Consider the following 17519-nt stretch of genomic DNA (forward strand, 5'->3'; position numbering starts at 1 on the left):
GGGAGAAGCTTGTGTGTCGACTTAATAAATCTCTATATGGACTTAAGCAAGCGTCTCGAAGTTGGTTTCAAAAATTTGCTTCATATGTTGCTAATATGGGCTTCCAACAATCAAAAGCTGATTACTCTTTATTTATCAAAGTTGATGGTGCATCATACACCGCAATTTTACTTTACGTTGATGACATGATCATTACAGGAAATGATGAGGCTGCCATTCATAACCTCAAACATTTTCTCAATTCATGTTTCAAAATCAAAGACCTTGGCCATTTAAAATACTTCTTAGGTATTGAAGTTGCTCGAGCCAAAACAGGCATCACCATATGTCAGAGAAAATATACTCTAGACTTGTTAGAAGAAGCTGGTTTACTTGGTGCTAAACCCACCAGATTTCCAATGGAGCAAACTCTAAAACTCAATCTAGAGGATGGTGAGGCCCTCCATGATCCGACATGTTACCGAAGACTCGTTGGGAAACTAATCTACCTCACAATCACAAGACCGGAAATCACATTTGCAGTTAATACTCTCAGCCAGTTCATGCAACTCCCAAGAAAGCCTCATCTTGATGTTGTTTTTCGCCTCCTTCGTTATTTGAAGGGTGCTCTTGGCCATGGACCTATTTTTCCCTCTTCTGGGTCATTAAAACTCACAAGTTATTGTGATGCTGATTGGGGTGGTTGTCAATCCACAAGGAGGTCAGTGACTGGTTATTGTGTGTTCTTGGGAAATTCCTTAGTTTCGTGGAAGAGTAAAAAGCAATCTACCGTATCTAGATCGTCTGCTGAAGCCGAATATCGAGCCATGGCGGCAGTCACTTGTGAACTCACTTGGTTGAGATATCTTTTGCATGACTTGAGGGTTGCACATCCTGAACCAGCCAAGTTGTTTTGTGACAATCAAGCAGCTCTTCACATCGCTGGAAATCCAATTTTTCATGAACGCACAAAGCATATAGAGCTGGATTGCCATACTGTACGGGAAAGGATACAAAGAGGAGAAATTAACACTAGTCATGTTTGCACCGGAGACCAAATTGCAGACGTCTTTACAAAACCATTGGGACAAGGAGCCTTTCACTCTCATGTTAGCAAGCTAGGTGTGATAGACATTCACACTCCAGCTTGAGGGGGAGTATTAAAGAAAGCGTAACAGCAAATCACTAAGTAACAGGGATACACTTATTTGTAATAACTGTAATTGCTATATCAAAGGGATTAGATGCATCATAGACTTGATTTTAGTATTTATTCCAAATTAGGCTCTCAGCACCTTGTATATATCTCTGTATCATTATTCTTTGAATACATAGAAAATATATTTCACTCCATTTTTATATGGTACCAGAGCACCGATCTTTGTGACTGGGGATACCAAACCCACCTTCCGCAACCACACGTAACCAATGACAAACACCAAAGAAAACACCAAAGAAAATGCCACTGAGGATGAAAATCCACTCAAGTTGCACAACTCAGATAGCCCAAGCCTCATATTGGTCTCCAAACTCCTTGAGCCAAATAACTATGGACAATGGAGTCGAGCCATGCAAATTAGCCTTAGTGCCAAAAACAAGATCGGGTTAATCGACAGATCCATCCCGAAACCCTCGTCCACAAACAAAACTCTACATGCCTGGCAACGCTGCAACGACATGGTGTTGTCATGGATATTGAATTTCGTAAGTCCGGAGATCGCATCTAGCATAATCTACATGGACACAGCAGCAGCCGCATGGAAGGATCTTAAAGATCGACTTTCACAGGGAAACGAAACAAGGATTTACCAAATCCAACAAGAAATTGTTGAACATCGACAAGGTACAGACTCAATCTCAATCTACTACAACAGGAAGAAGGCTTTATGGGATGAATTGACCTCCTACCAGGAATCATTCGCCTGCACATGTGAAGGAATGAAGAAATTCAATGAGAGAATGGAGAGGGAAAAGCTTATGCAATTCCTTATGGGATTGAATGAAACCTACACTACTGTGAGAAGCAACATACTAATGATGAAGCCATTACCAAATACTCAACAAGCTTTTTCTATGGCTCTGCAGCATGAACGATAACTCGATGTCGCTTCCCGACGCGAGGGGACCAGCAACAACTTTCAGGCGATGGTCGTGAACCAGGCAGGGAAAGCATCGAAGGGCAGCAGCACACGAGAGAATTTCTCTCGCAATGGAGGAATATCAAAGAAACTACTCAAGTGCACGTATTGTGATCTAGATGGACACGATGTGGAAAATTGCTACTATTTAAATGGCTTTCCACCTGGTCACAAATTCCATGGAAAAAACGTACAGCCAAGAAACAAAAGAGTTGTAGCTAACAATTCTATTGCATCAAATATGCCCAAGACTCAATCAATCAAACAGGAGGCTCCAACCTTTACAAGTGAAGAATACAATCAGATAATGGCCATGCTCAATGAAAAGAATGGTAATGCCTTTGCAAATATTGCATGTAAACAAAATTCTTCCACCACTCTATATTGGATAATAGATAGTGGGGCCACAGATCACATTTGCAATTCAGAGCCTACAAACCTGATTAAGTCCTGTGATTTTGTAAATTTGCCTGATGGGAGTAAAGCACAAATCAATTCTATTGGATCTCTCACATTATCTGCAGATTTAAAACTTGATGGAGTGCTACATGTTCCAAGATTCAAAGTCAATTTACTATCTGTTAGCAAACTTACTCATTTGTTGAGATGCATAGTAATTTTTTTCCTGATTTTTGTGTGATACAGGACGTGGATACGAAGAGGACGATTGGCCTGGGCAAGCAATATAGTGGCTTATACTACCTTTCACCAAGTCAGAACCCTCAACTAGCACATCGTGTCAACAATACCTCAAGCCTTTAGCATCAAAGATTGGGCCATCCTTCTACCACACCTCATCAAGCCTTGTCCAAGTCTACACCAGAAATAAATTTTGATAACAAACATGTTTGTGAAGTTTGTCCATTAGCCAAACAAACTCGTTTACCTTTTCCATGTAGTTCTATTTCATCAAATGTACCTTTTGATTTAGTCCATTGTGATATTTGGGGACCTCATAAAATAAATTCTCACACTGGATCAAAATATTTTCTTACTATTGTTGATGATTTTTCTAGATTTACATGGGTTCATCTTATGTCATTTAAATCTGAAACTCAATCTTTATTAAGATCTTTTCTTTCATGGGTTAAAACTCAATTCAATTGTGGGGTTAAAATTTTTCGTTCAGACAATGGAGCTGAATTCCTTTATATGGAACCATATTTCAATGAACATGGCATAATTTTTCATCATAGTTGTCCCTACACTCCTCAACAAAATGGAGTTGTCGAAAGAAAACACCGTCACCTTTTAAATGTCGCACGAGCACTTCGTTTCCAAGCAAACTTGCCCTTAAAATATTGGGGAGAAAGTATACAAACAGCTTGTTATCTTATTAACAGATTACCAACACCATTGTTATCCCTCAAAACACCATATGAACTTCTTCACGGTACACCACCCTCATATTCACATATCCGTACATTTGGTTGTCTATGTTATGCTACCAACCTCAATCCCAAACACAAATTTTATGCTCGGGCAAAACGGTGTATTTTTATCGGCTACCCTCAAGGACAAAAAGGTTACAAGGTACTTTGTCTTGAATCTCGTCGAATTTTTACCTCACGGGATGTTCTATTTCATGAAACAACGTTTCCTTTTTCCCGTGAACCACAAGAAATCCAAGATGATCAAATTGTGTTACCTAACCCCGCTATTCATAACCCATCCACAGAGCCTGACCTTCCCAATTTGATCCATCACACAGAACCTCCACCACTTCATCCTACCCCACAAGCAATGGATACACCATCACAAGATTACCCTCTTAATGGTAATATTCAACCCATCCTTGAGGAAACCATTGATAGACCATTGTCATCTCCAAACAATACCACTACAACACCACCGCCGCCACTGCCGCCGCCACCACCAACACTACGACGATCCAACCGTCCCACCAAGCCTCCACCCTCATTACAAGACTACCACACTTATCATGCCACTCTTCTTGATCATGGGCCAATCTCCTCCTCAACCACGTTCTCTACACAACACCCATTACACAGGTATGTTTCATATTCTCAATTGTCCACCTTCCATAAGAAATTTGTTCATAACATCTCTCAATTGGTTGAACCAACATCCTATGAGCAAGCTTGTACAGATGCCAAATGGGTTGCTGCTATGCAATCCGAAATCGATGCTCTTGAAGCCAACCACACATGGACCATGGTGCCTCTACCAACAGGTCATCGGGCCATCGGATGCAAATGGATATACAAAATTAAATATCAGTCGAATGGTTCTATTGAAAGATACAAAGCTCGACTTGTTGCAAAGGGTTTTACTCAACGAGAAGGCATTGATTACAAGGAGACCTTTGCTCCCGTTGCAAAATTAGTCACTGTTCGTTGCCTCTTGACTGTTGCTGCTGTTGGAAATTGGCATTTGCACCAAATGGATGTCCAAAATGCTTTCCTTCATGGTGACTTACTTGAAGAGGTTTATATGCAGCCCCCGCCTGGTTTTCGTCGACTGGGGGAGAAGCTTGTGTGTCGACTTCATAAATCTCTATATGGACTTAAGCAAGCGTCTCGAAGTTGGTTTCAAAAATTTGCTTCATATGTTGCTAATATGGGCTTCCAACAATCAAAAGCTGATTACTCTTTATTTATCAAAGTTGATGGTGCATCATACACCGCAATTTTACTTTACGTTGATGACATGATCATTACAGGAAATGATGAGGCTGCCATTCATAACCTCAAACATTTTCTCAATTCATGTTTCAAAATCAAAGACCTTGGCCATTTAAAATACTTCTTAGGTATTGAAGTTGCTCGAGCCAAAACAGGCATCACCATATGTCAGAGAAAATATACTCTAGACTTGTTAGAAGAAGCTGGTTTACTTGGTGCTAAACCCACCAGATTTCCAATGGAGCAAACTCTAAAACTCAATCTAGAGGATGGTGAGGCCCTCCATGATCCGACATGTTACCGAAGACTCGTTGGGAAACTAATCTACCTCACAATCACAAGACCGGAAATCACATTTGCAGTTAATACTCTCAGCCAGTTCATGCAACTCCCAAGAAAGCCTCATCTTGATGTTGTTTTTCGCCTCCTTCGTTATTTGAAGGGTGCTCTTGGCCATGGACCTATTTTTCCCTCTTCTGGGTCATTAAAACTCACAGGTTATTGTGATGCTGATTGGGGTGGTTGTCAATCCACAAGGAGGTCAGTGACTGGTTATTGTGTGTTCTTGGGAAATTCCTTAGTTTCGTGGAAGAGTAAAAAGCAATCTACCGTATCTAGATCGTCTGCTGAAGCCGAATATCGAGCCATGGCGGCAGTCACTTGTGAACTCACTTGGTTGAGATATCTTTTGCATGACTTGAGGGTTGCACATCCTGAACCAGCCAAGTTGTTTTGTGACAATCAAGCAGCTCTTCACATCGCTGGAAATCCAATTTTTCATGAACGCACAAAGCATATAGAGCTGGATTGCCATACTGTACGGGAAAGGATACAAAGAGGAGAAATTAACACTAGTCATGTTTGCACCGGAGACCAAATTGCAGACGTCTTTACAAAACCATTGGGACAAGGAGCCTTTCACTCTCATGTTAGCAAGCTAGGTGTGATAGACATTCACACTCCAGCTTGAGGGGGAGTATTAAAGAAAGCGTAACAGCAAATCACTAAGTAACAGGGATACACTTATTTGTAATAACTGTAATTGCTATATCAAAGGGATTAGATGCATCATAGACTTGATTTTAGTATTTATTCCAAATTAGGCTCTCAGCACCTTGTATATATCTCTGTATCATTATTCTTTGAATACATAGAAAATATATTTCACTCCATTTTTATAATATTGTTTATTAATTTATTATTCTTACCCATCGCAATACACTTCAAGTGCCAATTTGAAACTACAATTCAAAAATCAAATTAGACAGAACTTATAATAATAATAATCACGCTGATGCATTATCTCGAACAGAAATAGTCATTTATTTTCTTATTGCTCTCTATTTTTGCAGCATAAATGAAGAGAAATTGCGTTCAAACTTTGTTGCATGATGTTATTTAGTTATTATTTGGTGTTAGTTACTAATTAGCGAGTAAATCATTTGTACTCGACTTTTTTCATATTATAAATCCTATTTTGATCAATATATAGTGTTTGAAGTTTTTCTCTCATCTTTTCCATGGACACTATGTTACTTATTTTGGTATCAAAGCATATTTAGCAATCCACGTTGAAGAAAATTTTCCCTTACATTTTCTTGAGAAAATTAATTTTTCGTCTTCAATTTCTTGTTCCCTTACTCATTCATTTTTATTTTCTCTCTAACTTTCTCAAGAAAATCAACTTCTAGCTGTTTCATATTTGTTTCATTTTCTTTCTGGCTTTCTATCCATTTTAGATCTATATCTCGATTTCATTTATTAGTTTTGTCACATGTGGCATACGGTTTACATATGTGGACAAACACGTGAACACTTGAACACGTATATAGTTCAAACAGTGTTATTAGAAAAACTGACGGAAAGAACTGACTAATGCAAATAGTAGAAACATAAGAGACCAAATTAATATTTTTAATGGTAACGGACCAAATTGTAACATAAAATAAACATACCAAATGTGTAGTTAAGCCTGATATTTACTCTTACATGTGGAAGGGGTCTTTTCTTAAAGGCATGTAGTTGTGTAAGGTCCATCTTTGCAGAAACATCTAAATTCAATTCCTCCGTCGTTGCCACACGTTCCACAAGAAGCAATGCACCCCTTGCACTCTCCATAATTTCCAGTCCATTTCAAATCGAAACCGCCTTGTAATGCTTGGTTTATAGAATTCACAGTTGCAATTCCTACATCTTTGTTCCTACATATAACCGAACCAGGATCCGAAAGGGTATACAGAACTTTAATATTATTGCATGTAGCACTAAAAATCATACTACTCGATTGATTTGTATCGCAATTGTAGTTCGGTCAGCTTAAATTTAATGATAGGAGCTGATTATTCAAATATCTCTCTCTTTCAAGTTTAATTCAAACTACAAAACAATGGAGAGTTGAATATAAAAAACTGGTTTTTTCTAATTAACCCTCACATAAATTGAGGGTAGGTGTCCTATGCTGATGTGGCACCAATGAAATTCATCCACATGTATTTAAGTCAAAAATAAGTAATTTTTTACCACAAAGTAATTTTGACTACTTTTAATTTCATTTAATTATATTTTAGATATTATATTCTATGAATTTATATTTTGGTCCTAATTGCTTCTAATTTGTTTGCTTCTTCTTCATATTGTTTTACGGTCTCAAACAACTTTCTTTCTGCGTCAAAAAAAAAAAACTTTCTTCTTATTGTCAAAAAACTTTCTTCTTCTTCTTAAGGCTTTCAATCTCCGCCGCAGCCTCCACCACCATCATGTTAGCATTCTACGGCTCGTCAAAAACAAAACTTTCTTCTTATCATAAAAAAAACATTCTTCTTATCGTAAAAAAAAAAACTTTCTTCTTATCGTAAAAAAATTTTCTTCTTCTTAAAGCTTTCAATCTCCGCCGCAACCTCCACCACCGTCATGTTAACATTTTACGGCTCGTAAAAAAAAATCTTCTTATCGTAAAAAAAAAAACTTTCTTCTTATTGTCAAAAAATTTTCTTCTTCTTCTTAAAGCTTTCAATATCGGCCGCAGCCTCCACCACCGTCATGTTAGCATTCCATCGGAAATTTTGGTGGCCGATGATAAGAATGGAGAAAGAAGTATTGAAAATTTGGTGGTTGATCGTAAAACTGGGTCTGAAGCTCGTTGTGATGGAATTTGATGGTAAAGTGAAGATTTACACATAGCCTAAAATATAATTAAAGAAAATTAGTAACCTAAAATATAATTAATTTAAAATAAAAGTAGTCAAAATTACTTTGTGGTAAAAAATTAATTATGTTTGACTTAAATACATGTGGATGAATTTTATTGGTGTCACATCAGCATAGGGCAACTACCCTCAATTTATGTGAGGGTAGAAAAGTAGTCACAAAAAAATTTAGTTTTAGTCGTAGTATTAAAGTCAATAATAATGATCATAATAATATGCACTCTTTAGTCTTTTCACATTGTGAATGTTACATTTAATTTTTATGAATTTTTTTCTTTTTGATAATTTAAGAATTTATTTGAGAAATAAAAGCAAAGGATAAAATAAGATTGTGAAAGGTATTCAGTAAAGTCTTAGAAATTTAGTACGGTGTTTGTTTTTTATTTCTAGTCATAGTAGGTGTTTGTTCTGATTTCCCATCTTAGTACGATGTTTATTTTGGTAGGATTTGCATATTTATTTCGATCCAAATTAAGTACATATATGGAGCACGACTATTAGGATTTGCATATTTATTTTTCAATTTGTTATTCGTATCCGTATCTCCACCTATTGATTACAGTATTCGCCAAACTAACCAAGAAGAACCAGAGATATGTGAAACAATTCCCGGTGTTAAACACTATCGAGAGAATTAAAAGAAGAATTCAGAACAATCTATTTTTCGCCTAGCGATCGTGATGAAAAAAAGATAGAAACTGTATATAACTAGATATTGAATTATTAATTTTGGGTGATAAAAAACAGATTGAAAATATTGTACCAAAAAAAAAACAGATTGCTTTTCTTTTTGGAAGATTAATAATGTGATGTTTTATGGTAAATAAAAGAGAGAAAGATTGGATCGTTCCCTTGTTACACTGTGTTTATTAGTCCAACAAAACGAAAAAACATTAGTAAGTGTCGAGAAAAATATGGCTAAATATCTTTTGAAGATTTTAGATTTAAATATAATTTAGATTTATATTTAAAATAAGATAATATTAGAATTTAAAATTTATATTTTCAGTTTAAAATATTTATGATTTGTTTAGAATTTATAGGATTAGTTTGTTATTTAAAATATATTATTTGTTTTATTTGTAAATTTATATATAGAGTCATAAGCCATGTTGAATAAAATAATAACTTGAGTTTTGTTCATATAATAATATATATATCTGAGGAGAGTTTTCTCCATAAAAATATATTCCACCAATTTCCACAAAGAATGAAGGAGGATGAAATTCTATCAAGACATATGCTGATAAATCACAAAAGGTTTGAGTAAAATCACTTTTTTAGAAGTGTTACATGCATTGCAGCAGACACAAGAACAAAGAAGACTTATGACAGAAGAAAGAACTATAGAACGTATATATCTAGCCAAAGGTTTTGGAAAGAAATACCAACACAAACCATATCCTTATTGCAAAAAGATACTCATCCACCAAAGAATTGTTGGTGGAGGCCTGATGGTGAATTAGGTCAGATGAACAAAGTATGCACATCACAACCAAAACAACAACAACAAAGATATGTTAACATTGCTCAGGAGCAATATGAAGAAGACCAAAAATTACTACTTGCAATCTCAGGTTTTACAACCAACAAACCGTCAAAATAATGGCTTATTGACAGTGGTTGCACAAACCATATGACTTACGATCGAGATCTTTTCAATGATCTCGATAAAAATTCTATTTCCAATCTCAAAATTGGGAATGGAGAACAAATTGCAGTAGAAGGCATTGGAACAATTTCAATTAAAACTCATGCAGGTTTAAAACAAATTTACAATGTTTTATATGTTACAGGAATTAATCAAAATCTTTTAAGTGTTGCTCAGTTGTTGGAGAAAGATTATAAACTGATATTTGAACATAAAAGTTTTGTGATTAAAGATCAAAACAATAAAGAAGTATTCACATCTCAAATGAAAGGAAAGAGATTTGTTTTAGATTTGATGAAGAATTATTATATTATTGAAGAGAGAAAAAAAAAACATAAATTCGAAGAAGATCATGAAGATTCAGGTGCTTTTTGAAGAAATTTCAAGTTAAGGAGGAGAATAATTATGCTTGTGAAACCACTTAATAAAACATGCAATGTTTCTACCATAACGTCCACAAGGCACAAAGAAGCTAAACCTTGCGAAAAAAGGAATAACTTTAATGATGGAGAAATTCAAGTCAAATCAAGATGCAGTCTCATCCAAGAAAGAAATTGATAAGAAATACAACCAAAATCAAAGGAAGAAGAATAAATTTCCTAAAAGGAGGAAGAAGAATAGATTTCCTAAAAGGAAGAAGAATAAATTTCCATGAAGCTCATATTGGATACGCACAAAAAATATTCAGTTAAGAAGGAGTGTTAAAAAAATATGTCTAAATATGTTTTGAAAATTTTAAATTTAAATATAGTTTAGATTTATATTTAAAATAAGACAATATTAGAATTTAAGATTTATATTTCAGATTAGTAAAAAAAAATGATTTATATTTCAGTTTAAAATATTTATGCTTTGTTTACAATTTATAAGATTAAAATATATATATATATATATATATATATATATATATATATATATATATATATATATATATATATATATATATATATATATTTGAGAAGAGTTTTTTTCCATAAAATTATATCCATCAAATTCCGCAAATACAAAAAAGAAAAACCATATGAGTAAGATGGGTGGAAATTAGCAAATTCTCGATGTAAATTATTTCATTAAACTTATCAAATTAACCTTCAATTTATTGGTTTTAAATAATAAAAGTTAATGGTATTTTTATATAAACAGAAAAGATATGTATCGATAATTTGACTTTTCAAATACCTACAATTAAAAATTACATTACGATCACATTTTTACCGGTGTATTTGCTGAATTTGTGTCTTACAAAGTGCTTGAAGACACATATGAAGTTTGAAATGATGGCCCTTCAGGAGAATGTAGGAAAGGCTTTGGAGGATATGACACTGATTGAAGTGGTCCTTGTAGCATTTCTAATACTTTACTCATTGATGGTCTATTATATGGATTTGTTTGAATGCACCATAGACTCACCATAGTAATCTGTCTCACCGTGTCATTTTCTTCATCTGAATTTGCTAAACAATTCTCAAGGTTATTACCTTGTTCAAGATCCTTATAAATCCAGTCTGGAAAGTACATTTCAGAAGTACACGAATCACCAGTGTCATAATTCTTTCTTCCTCCAATCATTTCTAGAATTAACATACCATAACTGTATACATCAGACTTGTGAGAAACTCCACCATATGTTCGGCTAAATACTTCTGGTGCTATGTATCCTATAGTTCCTCTTGTGCCAAGTATAGACACAACGCTATCATTCCTTTGGCATATTTTAGCTAATCCAAAATCCGAGATTTTTGGGCAAAAGTTTTCATCCAAAAGAATATTTTGGGGTTTGATATCAAGATGCAAAATTCTTGAAACACATCCTTGATGCAAGTATTCTAGTCCTCGAGCAATGCCGATTGCAATTTGGTACATTGTGTTCCAATCCAAGCTACAAATTGTTGCATCAGAAAATCCTCTATTAAGGATAAACTTATCCAATGATCCTTTGGACATGAATTCATATATTAGTGCCCTTTTGTTCTCATAACAAAACCCCAAAAGTGAAACAATGTTCACATGTGACGTCCTACTAATACTAGCTACTTCATTTATGAATTCTTCTCCATTTCCCTTTGACTCGTTTATCACTTTCACTGCCACTTGACGACCATCAGGTAAACTTGCTTTGTAAACAACACTGTATCCCCCTTGACCTAATTTGTCTCGGAATGAATATGTCATTCTTTTAACTTCTGAATATCTATATTGCTGAATTGGCACTGACAAATTATAACTTTGTATGAAATCTTCCACATTATGGTCAATAGATTTTTTCGTTGTCTTGCAGACCCACCTTTTTGCCAAAATATGATACCTCTTACGTTTACAAATAATCAACGCAATAAATATGAAAATTCCAACAATAATTATTGATGCCCCTGCACGTTTGCACGAAAGTAAATAGAGTAATTAGTGAAGATTAAATACAGTATTATTTATCTATTACATTGAATTAATAATATTTGAAAGATATATTTATTGAATTAATAAACTTAAAATATTGTACCAAAAAAATAAAATAAACTTAAAATATTAAATTATAAGTATCTTAAATAGTATTAATTTGATAAAAAAAAATATTGAATTAAAGATGTCCTTTTATGTCATTTTATATTTATCAGTCAGTTGAACCGCTAATTTTACCAAACACTTCAATCAGCTAGAAGCTATCAGCCATCAGTCATCAGTCCTCAGCCATAAGCTATCAGCTATCTTATCAGTCATAAGCTATTTTTGCCAAACAGAACCTCTAATTATATGGAACTTTGATGATAAGTAACAAAGTTTGATTCAAACTCCTTAGTGCTGATCAATTTGGTCTTGATTGAAGTTCATTAGCCACTTGATCTTTCTATAATTTTCTCAAGTTAATTAAAAAAGACATTGATTTTTTTTTTCTTTCAAAATAATTGTATTTGTTTCATGTAAATAAAACAGTTTTTGAAAAAATAAAAATTTATATTAACTGAGTATCTTAAAAATTTGTAAAAAAAAAAAGAAGAGTATTTTATGAACAATATAATTAAAATACAACACAATAGAATTAATTAAATTTGTAACAAAAAAAAAAGAATTAATTAAATTTACTTATATTTTAAATTACAAAATATAACTTTTTATGGTTTATAATTGAGATGAGAATGAATAGATAGCAAGGCTTGCACATGGTCAAAGGTAACAAAACAAGGCAATTTGAAATATATAATGAATATATCGTACCTGTAATCCAAACAGGTCTAAGGTTTGCTTTAGATGAACCTCTAGTTTGAACATGACCTGGAGTAGTTGCAATTTCACCTCCACCTTGTCCGGACATATTTTGGCGAAGCAAAGCATTGCCTCTGGTATTTAACTTAACCTTCGGTGAAAATTTTGGAATTACTCCTGATAGATTATTATTAGAAACATCAAGAAGCTGAAGTTGAGGCAGAGTTGTAAGACTGTCTGGTATTGAACCCGTCAAATAATTGCGAGCAAGAGTCAAGTTCACTAAGCTTGTTAAATTGGAAAATGCGGGAGAGATGGTTCCACTTAAAATAAAATTCCGCATCTTAAATGTGACAATCTTCCCTCTTTCACAACTAATCGAGACATCGTCATCGTCGGTCGATATACTGGTCCATTCCCCTCCGGTACAAGCATCGTTCCCTTTAATTAACAAAAGGCTAGGATCCTCAAAAGCTTCAGAAATTTCAAGCAAAATCGTAACCTGAGAATCACAGGGTCCAACATCAGTTCGACAAAAGTAATTTGGTTCCAAAGTTGATTTAACACCCTTGTGAAAATTAGGTATCGGTCCTTGAAGTAAATTGTCGCCCAAAGAGATGATGCTCAAGCTAGGTAGACCGGGTAATGAAGGTGGGATCAAACCAGTTAATGTATTTGACTGAATCTGCAAATCAGACAAATTAATACAATTGGACATGTTGGGAATTCCACCCGTGAAGTTATCGTGAAGCCACGCTTGAGACAAATTACTCATGGTTGATATAACAAAAATTGTACCCACGAATCTGTTGTTATTAAGCTGTAAATACCTTATTGGAGATAGCCCGAGAGATTGGGGTAGCTCTCCTTTTAATTTGTTGTGAGAAATAATAAAAGTATGCAAATTTGTAAGCCAATTGAATATATCCGAATCTAATGGACCTACCATATTTGTAGCTTTGAGATCGAGGGTGTCCAAATATGCGGAGAAAATTAAATCATCCATGGGAAATGACCAGCCGGAGAGATTCAAGTTATTGCTAAGGTTGAGGGTTCTCAGAGCAAGTAAGTTTCCAAAGCAATCGTCTGGGACAGAGGTGAATTTATTGTGACCAAGGGACACAGTTTGGAGCAATATGAGGTAATTGAAATAAGGCAAGGAACCGGTGAGTGAATTGTTGTGGAGATTGATTTGGGTGAGATTAGTGAGAGTGTTGATACTGAAAGGGAGTGTTCCAGTGAGTGAACTTGATGGAAGCATGATGGAGGTAACAGCTTGAATAGAGTTGCAAGAGATGCCTTTCCATTTGCAATAGTGAGTTTTGTTAGACCATCCTGTGGGAGTTGGGGTAAGTGCTTTCAAAAGGTCGGACGTGTAATCTGTTTCAGTGTAATTTGTTTCATTGTGTTAGAATAGAAAATATTATAATATTATTTGTTGAGAAAATATCTCGATTTGGTTTGTTTATTCTTAGCCCTATAATAAAGGGATTTAGTTTAGATTTAAATTTATTCACTTGGTTATAAATACCAAGGTAGTATCATACTATTTGATTAATGTAAATAATGTAAATATTGTAATTAGAGTTATTGACATCATTATCAATAATATTTTATTGTTCCTTATTATTTTCTCATATTCTTTCACCTAAATTCTCCAAATTTCAACATGGTATCAGAGCCATGGTATCCACCTTGAAACATAATTCCGCTGCAATTTTCCCCGAGATTTAACTCTCGATTATTCTTCGTTTTACTTACCTTTTTGTTCATATATGCTTTACTTAACCTTTTTTTCATATAAACCCTAGCCGTCATTGAAATTTCTTTTTATTTTGTTACCCGTTTGTGATTCTTTAATCCGCGGGTCCCAGTTACCTTTAATCCCGTTACCCGTTTGTGATTGGGTCCTGTTACCTTTAATCCTGTTACCCGTTTGTGATTCTTTAATCCGCGGGTCCCCGTTACCTTTAATTTTGTTATCCGTTTGTGATTCTTTAATCCGCGGGTCCCAGTTACCTTTAATCCTGTTACCCGTTTGTGATTCTTTAATCTGCGGGTCCCCGTTACCTTTAATCCCGTTACCCGTTTGTGATTCTTTAATCCGCGGGTCCCGTTACCTTTAACCACAGTTACCCGTTTGTGATTCTTTAATCCGCGGGCCCCCGTTTGTGATATTTCAATCCGCGGGTATTTTACTTAATTTGATATGGATTCATCTCTTCAGCCGCTCCTCTACTGCTTCTTTGGTTGCTGCTCTTCGTTGGCTTGCTATCAATGGATTTAATTTATTTTCAAGGTTAATTTTGTAACAAGCTTAAAGCTTAGTAAGCTTTAGCTTGAGGGGGAGTGTTAGAATATAAAATATTATAATATTATTTGTTGAGAAAATATCTCGATTTGGTTTGTTTATTCTTAGCCCTATAATAAAGGGATTTAGTTTAGATTTAAATTTATTCACTTGGTTATAAATACCAAGGTAGTATCATACTAATTGATTAATGTAAATAATGTAAATATTGTAATTAGAGTTATTGACATCATTATCAATAATATTTTATTGTTCCTTATTATTTTCTCCTATTCTTTCACCTAAATTCTCCAAATTTCAACACATTGTATCCTGCAGTAATAATAGCAGCGATGGAAAATATTAGTAAGAGGTTGGATAACAAAAAATATCCATGAATGAATATCTTCATGATTGTGGGAGTAATTCGTAGTTAGTAGTTATTAACAGAGTAAGTAATGTAACTTTTATATCTAAAAAAGAAGAAAGGAAGAGTTTAAGCTATTGTAAAGAAGAGAACAGTAATGAAAAAATGGGAATGGATATCTCATCATGATGCTGGCATTGGTTCAAAAAGTTGAATTGAGTTCAATGAATGTAACAAATAAAATTAAGTGCATGTTTGGTTTTATTTTGAATGAGGATGAGTCAAAATTGATTATAGATTTTTTTTTCTGGTAATCTATAGGTAGAATTAATTCATTGAAAATTAAAATAGTGAATATTACATATAAATAATTTTTTATATTGAATTTTTAAAGATTGTAACTCAGAAATACCGGTTATCAAGACCCAAATAAATAAAATTTACAGTAAAAAAAAAAAGAAGACCAAATAAATAAATAAATCAGATTTTAAATTAGTTTTTTTTTTAGATCGAAAGACTTGCCTTTGATGCTTGAAATGATTGGTACTCAATTCATAAACTACAACGCAACAACGTGAGCATGACTACAGATACAGGTCTTTTACGATGGGTAAAACCGATTCAGGCTGGGTAAAATGTAACGTTGGTGTTGCTTTTATTATTGGCTCCGGAAAAACCTCGTTAGGATTGTGTTTTCGTGATAGTAATGGTCAGTTCATGGCTGGTATAACGCAATGGCAGCAGTCTGTGATTTCAACTTTAGAGGGAGAAGTATGGTGTTGCTTTTATTATTGGCTCCGGAAAAACCTCGTTAGGGAGAAGTCTGTGATTACTATTAGCTATGCAAGAAGCTAGACATAGAGGATTAGATCAAGTTCAGTTTGAAAGTGACTCGAAAGGTGTTAGTTGATGCTATTCACATGAAGCGTAGAGGCAATTATGAGTTTCTTTCAATTGTTCATGATATTGTTACTTTTATGTCGTCTTTTCAAAATTGAGGTTAAGTTTGTTAGGAGGCAAGCGAATTCGGTTGCTCATACCCTTACTAGGACAGCCTATTCTTGAGCTAACTTTCATAAATTTGAGATTATTCTTTTATGTATGTATTGAATATTTAATAGTTAATGAAATACATTAAGTTTGTTTTATTAAAAATTAAGTTTTTTAGAATACAATCAAAATTTAAAATTAGACAAAGAAAGGCACTTTAAAAAGCCGCTTTGGGTTTAATTAGAAAACATATATAAATAAAAAAAAGTAAAGTAAATCCACTTTGGAAAGTAGTAAATTTTTTTTTATTACGGTGGATAGAGAAAGACACAATGTGAGGCGTTTGAATATATGTACAATTCAATAGACATATTACGTGGATATGTACTAGTGCATGGTTTAGGTGGATATTATGATTGATTCACAAATAGTATTTAACCTAGAAAAATTAATAAATACTATTTGTAAATCAATTAACATCATCCACCGCAACAAATATACCAGTATATATTCACATATGTATACCGAATAATTCCATCACCTATCTTAAATGGTGAACTCTTTAGAATGCTATTTTATTGGTTCTATTAAGGCCATATATTATTATAGTAAGAAAAATTAACAAAATTTATTACTATTTTATTAAAGCACTTTCAAAGTGCGGCCCATGCTGAAGTTCCATTTTGGCGGACTCAACATAGGAATTTATATAATATTTCTAGTTATTATTTAGAATAATTTGTAATAGTTTTTAGTTAGCTTGAAGACTAAATTCAAGCAAAATATGTTATAAAGTCACTTGACCAATAAACAATAATAGAAGAATATGCATAAAAAAGAGCAAAAATTGAACAAAAATATTGAAACCATCGTGGCCACGATGAGAGACGGTTTATTTGGAGCAAATATGCGTAATTTTCAAGCAGAATCAGTGTCCATTGTGCCAAGATGCTCACAATGGCTCACGATGGAAAAGCCCAAGTCCACTAAAAAAAACTATAAATATAACTATCCTCCATCACAATTATTCATTTAGAAATTGAGATAAGTACAAG

General features: G+C 34.0%; 2 protein-coding genes across 3 annotated transcripts in view; both read right to left on the reverse strand.

The window, feature by feature from the left end:
- The window catches only part of LOC123891207 (LEAF RUST 10 DISEASE-RESISTANCE LOCUS RECEPTOR-LIKE PROTEIN KINASE-like 2.4), a 94851-nt gene that overhangs the window by 19520 nt on the left and 57812 nt on the right, over window positions 1-17519 (reverse strand). The window lies entirely within an intron of this gene.
- Window positions 10752-11953, reverse strand: LOC123891211 (LEAF RUST 10 DISEASE-RESISTANCE LOCUS RECEPTOR-LIKE PROTEIN KINASE-like 2.4). The gene has a single exon (XM_045941058.1). The coding sequence runs from the start codon at window positions 11789-11791 to the stop codon at window positions 10859-10861; it is 933 nt and encodes a 310-aa protein (XP_045797014.1). The 5' UTR covers window positions 11792-11953; the 3' UTR covers window positions 10752-10858.

This window comes from Trifolium pratense, linkage group LG6 (assembly GCF_020283565.1).
Source record: "Trifolium pratense cultivar HEN17-A07 linkage group LG6, ARS_RC_1.1, whole genome shotgun sequence".
NCBI lineage: Eukaryota > Viridiplantae > Streptophyta > Magnoliopsida > Fabales > Fabaceae > Trifolium > Trifolium pratense.

What these genes read in the sequence shown, in the direction of transcription:
- LOC123891211 (XM_045941058.1), bottom strand. Translation starts at nt 11,791, where the DNA reads ATGACATATTCATTCCGAGACAAATTAGGTCAAGGGGGATACAGTGTT.